Below are 21,759 nucleotides of genomic sequence, written 5' to 3' on the forward strand. Positions count from 1 at the left end.
ATGAAAGGTTTGCCATACTCATTGCATTTGTAAGGATTCTCCCAAGAATGAATTATTGGATGTTGTGGGAGAAGTGAATTGTGCATGAAGACCTTGCCACACTCATTTTATTTGGAAGGTTTCTCTCCAGTATGGATCACCTGATGGTAAGTGCTGACTGCACACGGAAGGCTTTGCCACACTCCAGTGACACTGTGTGGAATATTTCTCTCGTATTACTTTTCCCTTTGGGGGATAATTCCTTGATTGCACATATAGGAAAATATCCCTCCGAGAGAAGGAAGCAGAGAGTTCCCAGAAGCCAGACGTGTAGGGGATAACTCTCTTGAACCATGTTTCTCCTCTGCTCTCACAGCACAACCATCAACACAGAAGAGGACTTCTATGACCAAATCTGTGGGGGGTTCTACCACCAGCAGCAGCAGATACCAGCTAGATGTCCTCCGATTCAATTCTGACGCTCTCTCCCTGGAGACACTGTCAGATCCCACATGTTGAGGGCTCAGTACACAAGACTGCTCCTCCACGGACACCAGTCCCAAGTCTGAGCCTCTAGAACTTCTGATCGACAGGTTTCAGGTTGGGGTTCCCATCGACCCCTCTTTGGGTTCGATTAATCTTCTTCAGCGGCTCACAGAACCCAAGGAAACACTTACTTACAGTGACCAGTTTCTCATAAAGGATATTGCAAAGGATACAGATGAAGAGATGCTTAGGGCAAGGTAAGCAGACAGGGGCACAGAGCTGCCATGCACTCCCTGGGCGCCACTCTCCAGAAACCTCAGCTCTTCAGAAGTGCCCTGAACACATTTCTTTTGAGTTTTTATGGAGGCTTCATTACATTTTCTTTTCTTTCTTCTCTTTCTTTCTTTTCTTTTCTTTCTTTCTTTTCTTTTCTTTGATAGAGGCTTCATTACATAGGCATTCTCCTTCCCTTCCTTCCTTTCTCTCTCTCTCTCTCTCTCTCTCTCTTTTTGACAGAGTCTGACTCTGTCGCCCAGGCTAGAGTGCAGTCGCATGATCTCGGCTCACTGCAACTGGCAAGCGATTCTCCTGCCTCAGCCTCCCGAGTAGCTGGGATTACAGGGAGGCACCACCACACCCGGCTAATTTTTGTAATTTTAGTAGACAAGGGGTTTCACCATGTTGGTCAGGCTGGCCTCGAACCCCTGACTTCAGGCGATCCACCCACCTCGGCCTCTCAAAGTGTTGGGATTACAGGCGTGAGACACTGTGCCCGGCCTACAGAGGCATTCTTAACAATCTTGCAGAAACGTGATCGGACAGAAAGTGCATGATCAAAACCCAGCAAGGCCTGTGTGTTCAGGTTCTTCTTGGCCGCTCTGTGTAGCATTCCTTCCTCTAGAGGGTGGGGCAGGACTCTCTCTGGAAGGACCCGCGATCAGATTAGAGTCCTGCCTTGGGCTGGTAAAAGGAAGACAGAAGTTCAGACATCAATTCTGTTTTCTGAGGCCTAAAGTGCCCCAAGATTATAACAAGGGCTTGGGAGTTAGGAGCCAGGAACCATAGGTAAAAGCCTATATATATGCAAATATGACATATATATCATGACACCCTACCAGACGAAAGCTGTCCACCATGATAAGATCTCTGCATGTGTTTCTGTTTGAGCTGCAGCACCACTCTCATCACACCTTTGATATGTTCCCACTCTCGGCTTTCCTGCTATTTTCACTTGACTCTCCACTGTCCAGGGGTCTTTCCCTTGCTCCATCATGAAGATAATATTTGGGTTAGGAAGAGAATTTCCTGCCATGGAGACCAGCTTCCTGTAGCTCTCCAACATCACGTCCCTGTATAAAGGATGCTGTGCAGGGTCCAAGCATTCCCACTCACCCTCAGAGAATTTTACAGCCACACCCCTGAAAGTCCAGCATCCCTGAGTAAGAGCTGTTCCTGACTCTTTTTCTTTCCTCTTTCTCCTCTTCCAGGCTTCTTCCCAGGTAACACTGGTCTTCGTATCAATCACACTGCAGTGTGACCCCCCTCCATGTGATCTGCTTCTGAGTTTGCAGGACAATCTATTTTAACATAACTTTTACTCTGAAAATTGATCATACTCTATCTAAATTTTGCTTTTCCTCCATTTCTACAAATATAGATCAATATCATCTAAAATTGGCTGGGCACAGTGGCTCACAGCTGTAATCCCAGCACTTTGGGAGGTTGAGGCGGGCAGATCACCTGAGGTCAGGAGTTCGAGACCAGCCTGGCCAACATGGCAAAACACTGTCTCTACTAAAAATACAAAAATGACCCAGGTGTGGTGGCGCATGCCTATGATCCCAGCTATGTGGGGGACTGAGGCAGGAGAATCACTTGAACCTAGGAGTCAGAGATTACAGTGAGCTGACATTATACCACTGTATTCCAGCCTGAGTGACAGAGCAAGACTCTGTCTCAAAAAATTTAAAAAAAAATCATCTAAAATGTTTCCATTTCTATGAATATAGAGCAATATCATCTAAAATGACTGAAGATCATACACCATGTTATGGAATTATTCGACACCCTAACGATGGCCATTTTGGTTACCTATTGTTCACTATTACAACGATTCAGTAAATATCCTTATACTTACATCTTTGTGTCCCTGCATAACTATATCCTAAGACTTAGTTTTTAAAAAGTAGAGCTGAGGATGGTGGCTCACACCTGTAATCCCAGCACTTTGGGAGGCCAAGGTGGGAGGATCACTTGAGGCCAGGAGTTCAAGACCAGCCTGGGCAACATAGCAAGACCCCTGGCTCTACAAAAGAAAAAAAAAATCAACCAGGTACAGTGGCTTTTGCCTGTGGTCCCAGCTACTCAGGAAGCTGATGCAGGAGGATCCCTTGAGCCCAGGAGGTCAAGGGTACAGTGAGCCATGATTGTGCCACTGCATTCCAGCCTGGGTGACACAGCAAGACTCTGTCTCTAAAAATATATAAATAAATAAATAAAATAAAAGTAGATACACCCTACTTTTGCTACCTGTGCCAAACTTAGATTGTACCAACCTACCTGTCCATAGTGGTGTATGAGATGGCCTTTTCCTCAACCATTATTACTCTTTCAAATTTCTTTCAATGTATTAGATAGAAAATATTTCATTCTTGTATTCATTATGCTTATCACAAGTTTAAACATCATTTTAACATTTATTGTTCACTTGTACTTTTCTCTGTAAAGGAATTTTTCTCGAGGTCACGACCTTGGCCCACTTTTCAACTGAGATATTCAGCCTTTTCTTATTCATTTTTTGAGTAGTTTCCACTAACCTTTTGTAGTAATATATTGTAAATAATATTTTTCCAGTTTAACATTTGCCCTTTAACTTTGTTCATTTTTTTTTCATAAACTCATTTAAAAATTTTACTAGACAACTCTATCAACATTTTGTTTTTGTGTGTTTTGTTTTTGTTTTCACTTCTGATGTTAGTCAGATTTTCATTTATTCTTCAATATATTGTAGGTGCTGGGAGAAATAACACAGCAACCCTACTAGCCTTAAAAAGTTCTCCTTAGGGTTAGAAAACTAAGTTCATGCCTTTAAAATGTTAGAAACAAATATTAAATATCCGGTCCAACCCCTTCACAGGGCAGGTAAAGGGGGGAAAACCCAAATCCCAGAAGACGGCCTAGTTCGTGGTGAAAGAAGAATGTAGTGGCATAACCAGGAAGAGGATGCAGAGGCCCTCACTGCCGGACTCAATTAAATAGCCCGTAAAGCCCCTCAGTTTCCTGTTCTGTGAAATGGGGCCAATACCTACTTTGCATTAAACAGAGGTGTTCGCAGGGACAAAGAAGGAAACGGATACCTGTGAAATTCCCGTTGGTTCACAGTGAGCTGTGAGGAGCAACTTTAATAATAGTAGGAAGGCACACCTCACACACACACATCCCTCTGTGCTCCCGCTCTCTCGCCACAAGGAGAAAGACTCTCAGTATCTGAAATGAGGACCATGACAATCATTGCTTTTTTTTGGTTGACTGAGGTTTGTTGTTGGTTTTTAAGTCTTCGCTAGCTTTTGATCCTAAGAACCTCATCCAGCCTAGGCAACAACACGGGGAGACTTCATCTCCACAAAAATAAAAATTTAATGAAAAACAAAAATTTAAAAATAGCCAGGTGTGGTGGCTCACGCCCGTGGTCCCAGCTACTCAGGAGGCTAAGGTGGGAGGATCGCTTGAGCCTGGGAGGTGGAGGCTACAGTGAGCCATGATTGCGCCACTGCACTCCAGCCTGGGTGACAGAGCAAGATCCTGTCTCAAACAAACAAACAAACAAGAACCTCAGGCATCTTTTCTTCTGTGTAGATCACCCTCCGAAGTGGTGGAGGAGGTGCACTGGCCCTGCTAAACTGACTTCATTATCTGTGGAAACCAAAATCTGGCAGAGAAGTAACACAATTTCCTTACAAAAGTTGAAATGAAAAGGGAGACACACACATACACACACACACTCAAGATGTCAATGCAATCTGCCTGAATAGCAGAGCCAAGGTTTTCCAGTGTGAGTCAGAGAGGCCATAAAAATTAACTCCTTTAACGCTGAAGCAATGGCATTTTACAGCCCATGGCCTTTCACCAATGCTCACGCGATTCCAGTGGAAGAACCAGGGTGGGCTTTGAGAGTGGACTCACTTGGTGTGAGCCATGAGTGGGCTGTTCACGGGCTGTGTGCACCTAGGCAAGTCCCCTAACCGCCCTGGGCTGGGGGCGGCCAGCAGGGTTACTGCCAAGAAGGCAGTGCCGGGACCAGGAACTGACATGTCTACGAACCAGGCAGGACATATAAATGAGTGAAGCGGGCTAGGTGTGAATGTTAATACTGATGCACATAATAGTAACAACGCCTAGCGGGAATGGCGTGAAGCCGGGAGGCCTGGCCACCCATGCAGAGCGGTACCAGCTGGCTCCCACTACATGGGGATGGGCACCAGGGCTCCAAACCCACTGATTTTTCAAGAGAAACCAGGAATGCAAGTTTATTACGTGCAGGTCTCCTGATTCTTCACTTTTGGCTTAAAGTCTTTACAGCACTGTGAAGGCTGAACAAATCAAATCTATTAATATAAGCCAGTTCCTCAGCCCACCGAATCTACCAGCTTTTGGAAAAGCGCTCAAATGTTGTAAAAGTGTTCCATTGATGCCACCTTCCAGGAAAACTGCATATGTCACTTAGAAATTGTTCCCACTAGCTTTATTTTTCTGCAACTGGTGTTTGAAAATATTTTCTCAAAATTCCAGAGGAAAATTTTCATCAGTTTTTAAATCAAGAAGTTAAATTATATCAAGAAGACAATACATAAGGGTGGAGGGGCTGAGCCTAACATTGACTCCAGAGGAAAAGCAAGGGACGAAGTAGAAAGCGAACAGGGCCGGGCGCAGTGGCTTGCGCCCGTAAACTCCTTCGGGAGGCCAAGGTGGGCGGATCACCTGAGGTCATGAGCTTGAGACCAGCCTGCCCAACACGGTGAAACCCTGTCTCTACTAAAAATACAAAAAATAGCCAGGCGTGGTGGCAAGCACCTGTAGTCCCAGCTACTTGGGAGGCTGAGGCATGAGAATTGCTTGAACCTGGGAGATAAAGGTTGCAGTGAGCCAAGATCGCGTCACTGCGCTCCAGCCTGGGCGACAGAGAAGACTCTGTCTCAAAAAAAAAAAAAGAAAGAAAGAAAGAAAAAAGAACAGCTCACAATACCATGCGGCCGTCACGTAAAATTGTGTTAACACAGAAACATTAAGCTATGAGAAAATGCTAATGTTTGAAGTTTAGAGGAAAAGAATAGAAATCAAAATCATACAAACTTTCACAATTTTATAAAGTTAAAAATTGTTTAAAAAAAGATCTCTCTCTCTCTCTCTCTCTCTCTCTCTCTCTCTCTCTCTAAAGCTGGTACAGAGATAACCTTTCCAAAAAACAATTTGGCAGTATCCATTGAGAGCCTTAAATATATTTTTATTCTTGGACTAAATTATTCCATTGCTAAGAGTTTAACCTAAAGAAATATCAGCAGTATACACGGGTATCTATGCCCAGCGAGGTACATCATAACATTATTTATTTATGTGTTGTTTTGTTTTGTTTTTTGAGACAACAGTCTCACTCTGTCACCCAGGTTGGAGTGCAATGGCACAATCTCGTCTCACTGCAACCTTTGCCTCCCGGGTTCAAGTGATTCTCCTGCCTCAGCCTCCCAAGGTAGCTGGGACTGCAGGCGTGCACTACCATGCCTGGCTAATTTTGCATTTTTAGTAGAGATGGGGTTTCACCATGTTGTCCAGGCTGGTCTTGAACTCCTGACTTCAGGTGATCCACCTGCCTTGGCCTCCCAAAGTGCTGGGATTACAGGCATGAGCCACCATGTCTAGCCTCATAACATTATTTATAAAAGTACAAAAGTATTTAAACAACCTAAATGCCTGAAGTGAAAAATACAACCATTAAAAATTGTTTTTAAAGACTATTTAATGGCATGAAATTCACAAAATGATGTTGAATAAATAACGCATACACACACTTATACAGGAAAAGGGCTGGAAGCAAAAAACAAAGTGTTTACAGGAGTTACCTCTAAGAGGTAGATTATGGGTTTTTAAAATATTTTTCCTTATGATTTTTTTCATTCTCAGTTGTTTATGATGAGTATATAATACCTGTATAATCAGAAAAAATACTTTCAACATGTTTTTGAAGATTATGTGACACTGTAAAGAATGTTCAAAATACATTAAGTAGAAGACAGAGTAAAAAAACCGTATGTACCCTAAGATTCCTAGTTTCATGAATTTTGTGTTCTTCGAGTTTTTTAGAGTGAACATGAACTTTTGTTTTTGAACAGTATTTCACGCTGTTGCCCTGGCTGGAGTAGAGTGGCACAGTCCTGGCTCACTGCAGCCCCGACCTCCAGGTCTCAGGGGATCCTCCTGACTCAGCCTCCCAAGTAGCTAGGACTCCAGGCACATGCCACTACACCCAGTTAGTTTTTGTATTTTTTTTGTAGAGACCAAGTTTCACCCTGTTGCCCAGGCTGGTCTTGAACTCCTGGGCTCAAATGATCCACCCACGTCAGCCTTCCAAAGTGCTGGGATTATAGGCAGGAGCCACCACGCCCCGTTGAACATGAACTTTTATAATCAAAACAATTAGATTTTAATCTTGTCTGTGTCACAATTAAAGTTGAGTCACCTGTCTAAGCCCCTATTGCACAACTGCCTGCTTCTATTGAGGTCCCTTTGGTTGCAAGACTCGGAAACCCAACCAGCCTGGCTTAAGCCCAAAGGAGGGGTGAGGTGAGGATTGCAACATTCAGCAAATACAAATACAGGATGCCAGTTCAATTTGATTTTCAGATAAAGAACTAATAAATTTTTAGTATACACATGTCCCAAATATTGCACGGGGCATACTTGTATTATACCCTAATTGTTTACAAGTTAACAGTCATCACTTGGCAGCCTGACTCAGTTTCCCAGAGGCTGGCAATCAGCCATGAAAAAGAATAAGGAGGACCTAAGTGAACTGGGAATGTATGTTGTGGCTTGTTAGGTAAAGTGTGATACGTTTTCATGTTTAGAAATTATCTACTTGTGTACCTGCATGTCCACAGAAAGTACTTAGAAGAAATATGTTAAACATGCACTTTGGACTCTAAATATTGGTTATGTAAATTGAAGAATGTGGGATTGAAGAGCTAGCAAAATCCTCTGACTTCACTTTCTATTTTATGTATTTCTGTATAGTATAAATTTGTTCATAATGTTTAAAACTAAGACATAGTGTTTAAACTAATAACCGTTTTTTAGAGCACTTTTAGTTTACAGGAGAAACTAAGCAGAAAGTGTAGACAGTTTCCATAGACCGTTGACCCTTGAACATGGGTTTGAATGGCATGGGCCCACTTCTAAGTCGATCTCTTCTGCCTCTCCCACCCTCAAGACAGTAAGACCAACCCCTCCTCTTCCTGCTCCTCCTCAGCTGACTCAATGTGAAGACAATGAGGACAAAGACCTTTATGATGGTCCATTTCCACTTAATGAATAGTAAATATATTTTCTCTTCCTTATGATTTTCTTAGTAATGTTTTCTTTTATCTAGCTTACTTTATTGTAAGAATGCAGTATATAATACGTATCACATACAAAATATGTGTGAATTGACTATGTTCTCCATAAGGCTTCAGGTCAATGGTCGGATATTAGCAGGTAAGTTTTGGGGGAGTCAAAAGTTATACATGGGGCTGGGCACAGTGGCTCACGCCTGTAATCCCAGCACTTTGGGAGGCCAAGGCGGGTGGATCACCTGAGGTCAGGAGTTCAAGACCAGCCTGGCCAACATGGTGAAACCCTGTCCCTACTAAAAATACACAAATTAGCTGGGCTTGGTGGCATGCACCTGTAATCCCAGCTAGTCGGGAAGCTGAGGCAGAAGAATCGCTTGAACTTGGGAGGCGGAGGTTGCAGTGAGCCGAGACTGTGCCACTGCACTCCAGCCTGGGTGACAGAGCCAGACTTTTGAGCCAAGTACCGTTTCAAAAAAAAAAGTTATAGGTGGTTTTTCAACCATTCAGGGGTCAGCACCCTTAATCCCCGAGTTGTTCAAGGGTCAATTGTAATACACAAGGTTTTTAAAACTCCAAACCACCGAAATGCATTACCACACAAAACACTGTCAACTGTGTTTGTCTGCAAAATGGTACCAGCAATCCATCCCCCACCCTCCCTCCAGGCACACATGGGTCCTCCCACCACAAGGCGGCCTGTGTCTCCTCCCCCTTTAATCTGGGCTGGCACAGCAACTTTCTTTGACCAAGAGATTATGACCAAAATTACGTAACCACCCTATTTATGATGCCTATACCTATGCTTAACACTTAGACGCTTGCCATTTTTATGTACTGCCCATAATTTGTGGTATGAGTATGCACTGTCTTTTTACTTTAAAAAACGTCATGACAAAAGAAATTCATTTAAAAAATTTTTTAAACAAAAGTTTAGAAAGTAGAAGACACAAATCTCTCCTCCATCTTCTGGAACCATACTTCACAGTTAATCACTCTTATCAGTTCCGCTTTTTATTATTAAAAACACACACAGACACAAAGTGAAAAATAAGAGAGAGAGAGAAAAAGTACATTCCAGAGCAGAGTGAAAAGAATTTCTTCCATAAAAAGTATACCTATCATAGAAGCACCTATGTTGGGAGACAATTCTTTATAGTCTCTCACACCGGGGACATCTTGCAAGTAAACACGTTTTTCTGGATTGTGTTTTCAAGGATGCTTGTACACGTTGAGTATCCCTTATCCAAAATGTTTGGTACCAGCAGTATTTCGGATTTTGGATTGATTTATTTATTTGAGATGGAGTCTCGCTCTGTTGCCCAGGCTGGAGTGCAGTGGTAGAATCTCAGCAACCACCACTTTCTCCTGCCTCAGCCTCCCGAGTAGCTGGGACTATAGGCGCGTGCCACCACATCTGGCTAATTTTTGTATTTTTAGTAGAGATGGGGTTTCACCATGTTGGCCAGGCTAGTCTTGAACTTCTGACCTCATGTGATCTGCCCACCTAGGCCTCCCAAAGAGCTAGAATTACAGGCATGAACCACCGCTCCTGGCTGGATATACAGATTTTTAATTTTGCAGTAATTGCATTATACTTACCTAGTTGAGCATCCCAAAACTGAAATTCCAAAATCTGAAATATCCCAATGAGCATTTTGAGCATCACCTTTGAGCATCATGTTGGCACTCAAAAGTTTCAGATTTGGGAGCATTCTGGGTTTCAGATTTTTGGATTAGGGATGATCAACCTGCACAGCAAGCACCCTTGGAGGGGAGGAGTCTCTTTCTCTAGCTGAGGACAGACGTGCTCACTGCCCTATGTAGAAGATTTGGGTTCCTTCAGCTTGGGGTTCCTCTCCCGTCACACAACCTCCTGCATGTGAGGTCTCTGACTCTAATGTCACCCTATGGAAATTTGGACCGGGGGAACCAATGCAAAATGCGAATACTCTGGCTATGGCTATTGCCTCTGTCTCTGCCCCGGGGGGCTTCTGTCTTCTGCCAGCATCCCTGAAACAGAGTCAGGCTAACACATCACAACTGTTAACTTGTTAACAAGTTGCAGGCTGCAATTAGGGTAAAATGTCAGACCCTTCCTAATTCTTGATATTTTCATGAGTATGTTTCTTTAAGTCATTTTTAAACTACAAAATGTGGGTTTTCTCAGCTACACAGTTCCAACCACTGGCCTATCAGCCGAGTACTCTTGAGCATCTATTTATTCCCCGCCATGATTTTTCTCCACTTCTGATACCCTCTCCCATTCTCAACAATCCTACGGGTTTCCCAAAACATACAGACAGACAGACATTGCCTGCAAAGACTTGATATCCTCAGGGTGAAAAATAAGCGGAGGCCAAGTTCTAAGAGTGAAAAAGCAGGCACTTCCCAAACAGCAGAGCCAAAGCACATGCGGCCAAAGAGCCCACTGGAAAGGGGAGATGCACAGGAAAACACTTTTGCACCCCAGCTCAGGAGAATTTAACAATGCACTTCCACCCCTCCCCACACATGAGAGTGGAAATGCTGGCATTAGGTAATTCCAGAAAAGGGGCTGGGCACAGTGACCCATGCCTGTAATCTCAACAGTTTGGGAAGCGAGGCAGGTGGATTGCTTTCAGTCAGGAGTTCAAGACCAGCCTCACCAACATGGTGAAACCCCATCTCTACTAAAAATACAAAAAAATTAGCCAGGTGTGGTGGCTCACACCTGTAATCCCAGCTACTCAGGAGGCTGAGGCAGGAGAATCCACCCTAGAGGTAGAGGTTGCAGTGAGCCAAGATCACCCCATTGTACTCCAGTCTGGGCAATGTGACAGAGCAACACTCAGTCTCAAGGGAAAAAAAAAAAAAAAAGATAATTCCAGAAAAGGAAAGTCAATCTGCTCCACAGACTTTCCAGACAGTGGTGAGGTATGGGTGGATGGCATCTCCAGGGTTTACCAGCAGGCAACTTAAAGCAGAACTACCAGGGGTTTGCTCTGCGTGTCGTCTTCCATCTGGAAATAACACCTACAAGATTTGCAGAATAATGCTCTTGGAGATACATATACACATAAATTATATATATATATAAAATATATATATATAAAATAATATATAATTATATATATATATATAAAAATAATGCTCAAGGAAATGACCTTGGGAGGTAGCATGAGGAAGCTGACTAGGAAAAAAAAATGACTGACAGGGACAGTAAGCCTGGGTACATACTCAGAAGTCCCTGAATTTCTGTCAGTCTACAGCTGGGATCGATTCTCACTGGCTGGGATGAAAACTGTGGCCCTGCCTGAAGGCTCAGGCACAGACAGAGTGGCCATTCTGATGCTGTGAAAGGAAGCAACGTGAAAGAGAACGACATAGAGGAACTTACCCAATAGTAGGGCTGATGTTGTGGTCAAAGTGATCCTGGACAAATCGACACACAATGCTTGATTTCCCAACCCCAGTGTCCTGGAAAAGAAGGAGGACACAACCATGAAGACGAAGGGAGGCAACTCTGACCTCACAGATAACCAGAGGACAGGACTGGCTATTTCCGGTTGATGAGACTGGGAGAGGGAGTGGGGGGATATTGTCATCTATTTCTTACCAGTATTTTCTATAATCACACTGTACTGCTTTCACAGAAAGAAAAGAAGTATGGTAAAAATAAGTTTCAGAAACATGTCTGACATGTATACAATATTTAACCAAAAACGAGCATGTTCACCTTGGATATATTTTCAGAAATTTTGAAATCTTGATAGGGGTCTAGAGAAGAAGTACGCGAACACACCGCATTGTTTAGGCAGAAAGAATTCACTCTGTTCAAAACCTTGCATTCAAAAGACACGCAATCTGTTTCTCTAGGTATCATCCTACACGACCTATTAATTCTAATTTCTACGTTTCTAGCATTTTCTCTTTAGAATCTGATGGTTGGGTAATAACTGCCAAAGTCTGCTTAGTTATATGATGGTCTTGTCTCAGTTCTTTCTCTCTTAAATAATTCTTTAAAGCTGATTAGGGCAAGGGTCCAATTACACAGTGGGAACTGAACGCACACATTTATATCCACCTCCTTCCAAAGCCCTTGTAAAGTGGTTTACGAAATGAAAGACACACATTCACAAGGTCAAAGAGATAGGAAAAGAGACAACACCAGACAAGTGATATCAACAAAATCCAGGAGGACAAGCGATCCCTGAGAATCAAGAAGCTGAAACCAAACTGCTGGCAGGGAGAGAAGCCAATAAAGCAGCAAGCCAATTCACGCCATAGAATCTCAGAAAACATCAAGCACTGGAGGGCACGGCTGAAAACAGATCAGTTGAAAGGCCACACAACAACATACTCTTGGAGCCCCAGGCCACACGACCAGGGTCAGAGCTTTACTCTCCAGGAAGCCTGCATGAGACCGAGCTGGGCTTGGGGACATCAGGCACAGGTAAGGGAGGGGCCAGGTGCTGTTCACCCTACGCTGGATAAGCCCACACAGAAGCAGTGAGGGCTCCCCTTTAGGTTAGAGAAAAAAAGCTCTAGAGTTGCTGATATTTGGGATCCCCTAACCAAAGGCCATGTGTGCAGCAGTGGACAAACCCCAATACAAACACAGCTTTCAACTTATATTTTTAACTTTTTCAATATAAACGCTCATGAAGAAATACCAGACATTTATATGCTCCCCTCCACACACACACACACAAAAGAACAGGATGCTATTTTAAAAGATCATTCAGAGAATAAAACTAATCTCTTAGAAATTTAAAATATGGCTAGGTGTAGTGGCTGACACCTGCGGTCCCAGCATTTTGGGAGGCCAAAGCAGGATGAACACTTGAGGCCAGGCGTTCAAGACCAGCCTGGGCAACACAGCAAGACCCCTGACTACAAAAAAATGTAAAAATTAGCCAGGTGTGGTGACATGGGCATGTAGTCCCAGCTATGTGGGAGGCTGAGACAGGAAGATTGCTTGACCCCAGGAGTTCAAGGGTGCAGTGAGCTATGATTGTGCCGTTGCACTCAGCCTGGGTGACAGAGTGAGACTCTATCTCAAAAAAAAAAAAAAAAATTAAAAATATGATGGTAGAAATTAAAATTTCAAAGAGGAGTTAGAAAATAAAGTCAGGAAGTGCCCAAGAAGTAGAAGAAAGTAGGAAAAAGCATCTGCCCTCAGTTGCTAATGGCTTCTGTTCTGAGAGAGGCAGGAAGGGCAGAGGACACAGGACCCGAGGCTTTATCAACACAGATCACCATCGCCAACAAGTTTCTACTGAAAAGATCAAGGAGGCGTTCTGAAAACCATAAACAAAGGGGAAACAAGTCATTTATCGAGGGAAGGAAAAAATCATTGATTCGGTTCTCTTACATTAAAAGAATAAATTTGAAAGCCAAAAGATCAAGGACAAAATGTTGAAATTCAGAGAAATGTGGTTTTATTCCGACACTGAAATATGAGATGGGATTTGAAATACCAGCTGGCAATCTGAATTATTTTTACTCCTTCTCAGTCCTGTGTTTGGGCGACAATTCCAGCAAACCTGGGGCAACAGGGGACTCGGCTTTTAATACTCATCTGAAAATCCCTCTCCAGAAGGTCTCGCCTCCCAAGGAGAGCAGCCTGCACTGACTGAGCCCTAACAAACACGGCACCAAAGCTGCTGTTTACCTGCATCGTGCAGATCGATGCACAGAGTTCAAAGAGGTGACGGCAGAATTAAAACATCAGCTCATGAGATGCCAATCGATGCCGCTGCTATTTCTGAGCTGCACCCCAAGTATGGATTCTGGCTCATGTTCCCTCGCAGTCCCCCAAACCGCAACTCTTTTCATCTCAGTTGTTCTTAAGACCCCCTGTGCAGGAGCAAATCCTTGCCAGGCTTTAGCCCACATAACCCCCAAGAAACTGGACACTGAGGAACGGTGACAGCCTGCCCTGCCCTGCCCTTGAAGATTAGGAGAACGCCCCTTGCGGCAGGCAGCACACTTTCATGAGGCCAACTGATTCCTACAAACTGCCAAGAAGGCAGGGTGGGCACCTCTCCCCAACACCGACCACTCTCATTTCTACCTTTCTCCATCGCACTTTAGGAATTCTCTTTCTCGGGGCTCCTCCATTCATTCGTTCATTCGTTCATTCTTCACTCACCCAACAAGCATTCCCCAAACCCTCCCTTTCCCATGCCAACAGCAGGCTAGACCCCACTGGCGGGGAGATACCGTTCCACCCTCCCTGGCCTCCAGGGGTTCTTAAGCAGGGCCAGGCACACGGCAGGAGGACCAGCACACAGTGGTGGGACGGGGCTGCCTCACCTGTGGTCCCCCTGAGCTCAGGAGACACCTCTCGATTTACTCCTTTTTTCCTTCCTTGAAATCCAGGCTCACCCTATCACCCAGCGAGAAACCTCGCCGGGTTTTTGTCTGCCCTGGGGCCTTCCTCCTTAGGCTGCAGGCGCTTGCTCGGTTCCCTCACATGCCCTCGGGGCACAGGGCTGAGGGTGCATCTTCTCAGTGGGGGCACTGCTCTGAAGAACTGGAATCTATCATTTAGTGTCCCAAGGGATGTGCTCAAAGCAATGGACACAAGTCTCAAAGCAGCCAACAAACAAATCCTGCAAGGCCAGCCCCAAAACGCCCTTGCAGGTGGAAAAGGAAAAAGCCACTTAGTGCTCAGCGTTCGGCTCTACTCATCATCCTCTACAAAGGGCTCAAGCGCCAGCGCTAACTTGTCTGAATAGTGACAGCAGCAAGTCTGCTCAAATTTAGATTTAAGCACTGATTTTTCAGTCAAACAACCTAGTCACTGTTTCTTTATTTTAAAACATTTTAACTTTCACCTCTTTTATAATGCACTGTCAAATGTACACTCTTACACACCTGATAGGAAAGAAATAACAGGACAAAAGGATAGACAAAGTTTTAGTTTGTCTCAGAAAAGGAAACATTTCTACAAAGAACACCACCATCAAATCCTCTCTGACCCATGGCTTGGGACCGCTCAAGTGGATGCAGCTCCCGACCTCCAGGGCGACTGCTGTTCCTCGGCCGGCCACCAGAGGCACACCCTACCCGCGGTTTGCTGAGGACAAGCCAGGAGCCAGGCTAAGGAGTCACACCCCGCGCTGGGACTGCCCTTCCCCGCAGGAAGCTCGCGGGGGCTGTGACACACACACAAAGAACGCGCCAGGGGAATCGTGGCTGTCGCACGTGAAGACACAGAGGTAGGACTCAGAAGAGAGAATGAAGCCTACTGGGTGAAGAAGGAGCCTTGGAAGAGAGACCCAGGACCAGAGTGGCCTGACTTTAGGGCCACACTGATGGAAACCCGTCTATGTATACATGTTTCCATTTCATAAGATTCTGAGAATACCACATGCCATCTTGTCCAGTCCCCTCGTTTTGGTCAAAAGGAAACTGTGTGACTTCCTCAAGGTCACATAGCTGGTTGGTAGAGTCAGAACCAAACTTTTGAGTCCTAGTCAAAACCTCTTAAGGCTCTTACTAGGTTAAATCAACTTGTCTGCTAAGTGAACGTTTTTCCTTTATTTTTTTAAGAGGCAGGGTCTTGCTCTGTCACTCAGGCTGGAACGCAGTGGTGCGATCATAGCTCACTGCAGCCTCGAACTCCTGGGTTCAAGTGAGTCTCTTGCTTCAGCCTCTCCAGTAGCCGAGACTACAGGTGTGCGCCACCACACCCAGCTAATTTTAAATGTTAGGGTTTTTTTGCAGAGACAAGATCTTGCTATGTGGGCCAGGCTAACACAAACTCCTGGGCTCAAGCGATCCTCCTACCTCAGCCTCCCAAAATGCTGGGATTACAGGCGTGAGTCACCATACCAGCCTAAATTTCTTAAAAAAAAAAAAAAAAAAAAAAAAAAAAGTCAAATTTCTAGAACTCACAAGTACTTTATTAGTGCTTTCTGGTTTCATGTTGCATAGCTCAAGTTAGTCATAGCCTGACAGGCTCTGAAGATAGCCGCTGCAGCCTTAACAGTAATGAAAGAGGCTCAAATTATTGACTGGTGGGGAGACATTAGAATAAACCCAATTCTGACTCCAGAACCTGAAATAAAGTATAGTAAAACCCTACCTGTGGGCCTGATAGTGTTTCATTGTATACTCATTTATATAGTTGATATCAGAGAGGTGCTCATGACCAGTAATTGGTTCCATCTATTTCCTGGGAAATGGATCCCTCATATGAGATTCCTCTCTGAGAACAACTTATTCTGAAATGACAACCTCTGCTGTTTGAATTGTCACACTTATTAATTACATGTAAATCTATAATTATGAAATCAGGAACCACAGCCTCTTGGCTGCTCCCACACAAAACGCTAGGCACCAGCAATCCATGCAAACCAAGCACTAATACTTGATTCATTCCTGGACTCCTTCAAGCTTCCTTCAAGCTTCCTACCCCTCCAGATTAACAATTATACCTCCCAGTACAAAAAGGAGCTGGTACCATTCCTTTTGAAACTATTCCAAACAACAGAAAAAGAGGGACTCCTCCCTAACTCATTTTATGAGGCCAGCATCATCCTGATACCAAAACCTGGCAGAGACACAACAAAAAAAGAAAATTTCAGGCCCATATCCCTGATGAACATCGATGCAAAAATCCTCAATAAAATACTGGCAAACTGAATCCAGCAGCATAGCAAAAAGCTTATCCACCATGATCAAGTCGGTTTTATCCTCGGGATGTAAGGCTGGTTCAACATACGCAAATCAGTAAACATAATCCATCACATAAACAGAACCAAAGATAAAAACCACATGATATTATTATCTCAATAGATGCAGAAAAGGACTTTGATAAAATTCAACACGCCTTCATGCTGAAAACTCTCAATAAACTAGGTATTGATGGAATGTATCTCAAAATAATAAGAGCTATTTATGACAAACTCTCAGCCAGTATCACACTGAATGAGCAAAAGCTGGAAGCATTCCCTTTGAAAACTGGCACAAGACAGGGATGCCCTCTCTCACCACTCCTATTCAACATAGTATTGGAAGTTCTAGCCAGGGCAACCAGGCAAGAGAAAGAAATAAAGGGTATTCAGATAGGAAGACAGGAAGTCAAATTGTCTCTGTTTGCAGATGACATGATTGTATATTTAGAAAACCCCATTTTCTCAGTCCAAAATCTACTTAAGTTGATAAGCAACTTCAGCAAAGTCTCAGGATACAAAATCAGTGTGCAAAACTCACAAGCATTTTTATACACCAATAATAAACAGAGAGCCAAATCATGAGTGAACTCCCATTCACAATTGCTACAAAGAGAATAAAATACCTAGAAATACAACTTACAAGGGATATGAAGGACCTCTTCAAAGAGAACTACAAACCACTGCTCAACGAAATAAGAGAGGACACATACAAATGGAAAAACATTTCATGCTTATGGACAGGAAGAATCAATATCATGAAAATGGCCATACTGCCCAAAGTAATTTACAGATTCAATGCTATCCCCATCAAGCTACCAATGACTTTCTTCACAGAATTAGAAAAAACTACTTTAAATTTCATGTGGAACAGAAAAAGAGCCCATATAGCCAAGACAATCCTAAGCAAAAGGAACAAAGCTGGAGGCATCACGCTACCTGACTTCAAACTATACTACAAGGCTACAGGAACCAAAACAGCATGGTACTGGTACCAAAACAGATATGTAGACCAATGGAACAGAACGGAGGCCTCAGAAATAATGCCACACATCTAAAAACATCTGATCTTTGAAAAACCTGACAAAAACAAGCAATAGGAAAAGGATTTCCTATTTAATAAATGGTGTTGGGAAAACTGGCTAGCCATATATAGAAAACTGAAACTGGACCCCTTCCTTATACCTTATACAAAAGTTAACTCAAGACAGATTAAAGACTTAAACGTAAGACCTAAAACCATAAAAACTCTAGAATAAAACCTAGGCAATACCATTCAGGACATAGGCATGGGCAAAGACTTCATGACTAAAACACCAAAAGCAATGGCAACAAAAGCCAAAATTGACAAATGGAATCTAATTAAACTAAAGAACTTCTGCACAGCAAAAGAAACTATCAGCAGAGTGAACAGGCAACTTACAGAATGGGAGAAAAATTTTGCAATCTATCCATCTGACAAAGGGCTAATATCCAGAATCTACAAAGAACTTAAACAAATTTACGAGAAAAAAAAACAACCCCATCAAAAAGTGGGCAAAGGATATGAACAGACACTTCTCAAAAAAAGACATTTATGTGGCCAACAAACATATGAAAAAAAGCTCATTATCACTGGTCATTAGAGAAATGCAAATCAAAACCACAATGAAATACCATCTCACACCAGTTAGAATGGCAATCATTAAAACGTCAGGAAACAACAGATGCTGAAGAGGATGTGGAGAAATAGGAATGCTTTGACACTGTTGGTGGGAGTATAAATTAGTTCAAACATTGTGGAAGACAGTATGGCGATTCCTCAAGGATCTAGAGCCAGAAATACCATTTGATCCAGCAATCCCATGAGTGGGTATATACACAAGGGATTATAAATCATTCTACTATAAAGACACATGCACACATATGTTTATTGCAGCACTGTTCACAATAGCAAAGACTTGGAACCAACCCAAATGCCCATCAATGATAGACTTGATAAAGAAAATGTGGCACATATACACCATGGAATACTATGAAGCCATAAAAGAGGATGAGTTCATGTCCTTTGCAGGGACACGGATGAAGCTGGAAACCATCATTCTCAGCAAACTAACACAGGAACAGAAAACCAAACACTTCGTGTTCTCACTCATAAGTGGGAGTTGAACAATGAGATCACATGGACACAGGAAGGGGAGCATCACACACTGGGGCCTGTTGCAGGGTGGGGGGCTAGGGGAGGGATAGCATTAGGAGAAATACCTAATGTAGATGACGGATTGATGGGTGCAGCAAACCACCATGGTACGTGTATACCTATGTAACCAACCTGCATGTTCTGCACATGTACCCCAGAACTTAAAGTATAATAATAATAATAATAATAATAATAATAATAATTTAAAAAAAGAATGATACCTCCCAGGCAAATAGATCGAGACTACTTAATCCTGCTCTCGTGGCAGACATCAGTAATCAATTCAAGACACATTATCTTATTGAACCTGAAAAGGGCCTTAAAATCTTTTCAACCCCACCCTCAGGGAATAATTGTGACTCCATCAAAGTGGGCACTGAGAAGGAAAGGCTGTCCCCTCTGGTCTCTCTTCACAACATCCACCATACTCCTACGGACGCCTTCACTCCAAACTCACTAAGCACTGCTCCACAGACTTTCAGAAATCTTCAGGTGATGAGGTGTCTTAGGAAACTGGTAAGGAATATACATTGCTGATAACATTATAAATCAACATGATTCTTATGGACAGGAAATAACAACTAACAAGACCTGTAAACTCAGGGATTCCATTCCTCAGAATGTAGTTAAATAAGAAGAAGAAAAAAAAAAACTAAACACAAAAATTATAGCATACATGGTAGTCTTTCAAACCTTGAGTTCATTCTTCTCAGAATGTTCAGAAAGACAGAGAATATGATTTGCCTACAATGTACACTACAGAACTGACTCTGTGCGTCACATCCCGTTGGGGGTCACCTGATAATTCCAGTGTCTCTTTCTGATCTTGGAATCAGAGTTAACCTGTATGACAAGGATTTTTGTGTTTATTTTTTTATTCAGTCATCCATTTAGTTAAATGTTTAGACTTTAAGGCTTACATACTTCTTTTTGTTTGTTTTGGTTTGGGGTTTTGTTTGTTTGTTTTGATACAAGAGCTCACTCTGTCACCCAGGCTGGAGTACAGTGGCACAATATCGGCTCACTGCAACCTGCTCCTTCCAGGCTCAAGCAATCCTCCTGTCTCAGCCTCCCAAGTAGCTAAGACTGCAGGTGCACACCACCATGCTAGGCTAATTTTTTATTTTTATTTTGGCAGAGATGAGGTGTCATTATATTGCCCAGGCTGGTCTCAAACTCCTGGCCTCAAACGATCCCCACCTCAGCCTCCCAAAGTGCTGAGATTACCGGCATGAGCCAAGCGCCCAGCCGCATGAGCCAAGCGCCCAGCCACATGCTTCTGAAACGTCTTCAGCGTCTTCAGCATTGACAAGGAGTTAAGTTAGGGAATTCAGGAGGCCTGTACAGGGCAGCAGACCTTGTGGGCAGAAAGAAATAACATAAAGAGAGAAACAGGCAGAACTGTGCATGATTAACAGTTTGGACTGTTCTGACTCCAAAGGTGACCAAAAGAAGTAGAGGTCCCATCAGGCACCTTGGACACCAGCACACACACCCCACCCACCCCGCCTCAGCCTGCCCCGCCTACCAGGCAGGTGGCCTTGTGTGGAGATGCCTGCAAGGGAAGGCAGTGCCTAGTAATAAGGACAGTGCCATGCTTGCCTGGCTCGCCCACTCCGGGGGCAGATGGAGCTCGCAGATGCAGAGATGAGGTCATGTAGGAAGGCACCTTCACATCTTGGAGCAGGACGGTGCCTCAGCCCTGTCTGGAAAGAGTGAGAGCCCAGCCCCCGGGCCCTGGCCTTAGCAGTTCAGGCCGGGGTTACTGGATGGCTACTCCTCCCCTTTCTACAGCCCAAAAACCAGGGTCAACTCAAGAGCAGAAGACAAACGGCTCAGGATGCTTAATCCAGGAAGCGCTGCACCTGCCCTTTTCGATTTCAAAGAAACCCCACAGAAATATGGCACAAATTCCATATTAACCCACAAAGCACTTTTTTGAAGCTTTGCCTAAGGGGAAGAGAATATACTCCTCCAACCTACTCTCCCCCACCCCCTACACTGTTTGTTACAAAGCAATCAACAGAAAATCCCAATCCTACATATCCAACAAGAGCCTCGGGTCCCCAAAGTGAAGTATCCTATCAGTCGGCCGGACCAAAGACTGGAGGTTTTTTTGTTTTTTGTTTTTTGTTTTTGAGACGGAGTCTCGCTCTGTCACCCAGGCTGGAGTGCAGTGGCCGGATCTCAGCTCACTGCAAGCTCCGCCTCCCAGGTTTACGCCATTCTCCTGCCTCAGCCTCCCGAGTAGCTGGGACTGCAGGCGCCTGCCACCTCACCCGGCTAGTTTTTTGTATTTTTTAGTAGAGACGGGGTTGCACGGGGTTAGCCAGGATGGTCTCGATCTCCTGACCTCGTGATCCACCCGTCTCGGCCTCCCAAAGTGCTGGGATTACAGGCTTGAGCCACCGCGCACTGACCATCACTCCTAAAACTACCAGCGAACTCCCTGGAGAGCTCCAATTCATTCCTCACTTGATTCTCTGTCTAGGCCTCCCTTTGCATCAAAGAGAACGGACGTACTTTGCACGTGGATCCCATTCCAGGGGCTTATCAGATTACGGACTTACTGGGCCTGTCTGCTCTGGGCTGTAAAATACTATGTTGGTGGTATAAAATAATTCCTCTCACCTCAAGCACTTTTCACCAGAGGGACAATTATGCACAGAAGAGAAAAAGGTATGTTTTTTACAAGTCACAGTAACCACTACCAAAAAAGAAGTGCCATAAAAGCAGAAAACGTTATCAAACTCAAGTCCATCCTGTGCTGTTTTTATTACCACAACATTCTGTAAGATTCCTTTTGGAGGTGGTGAGAGCAGATCTCACTCAAGCAGAGTCAATCTCA

The 21,759-nt window shown here is 43.8% G+C and overlaps 1 protein-coding gene across 1 annotated transcript in view; it reads right to left on the minus strand.

Moving 5' to 3' along the window:
* RAB31 (RAB31, member RAS oncogene family) overlaps positions 1-21,759 on the minus strand; it is a 149,497-nt gene that overhangs the window by 75,479 nt on the left and 52,259 nt on the right. The window contains exon 2 of the mRNA XM_003914153.4: positions 11,446-11,525. Within this exon, the coding sequence (XP_003914202.1) occupies positions 11,446-11,525 (80 nt within the window). The remainder of the gene's footprint in view (positions 1-11,445; positions 11,526-21,759) is intronic.

This window comes from Papio anubis, chromosome 19 (genome assembly GCF_008728515.1).
Source record: "Papio anubis isolate 15944 chromosome 19, Panubis1.0, whole genome shotgun sequence".
Classification (NCBI taxonomy): domain Eukaryota; kingdom Metazoa; phylum Chordata; class Mammalia; order Primates; family Cercopithecidae; genus Papio; species Papio anubis.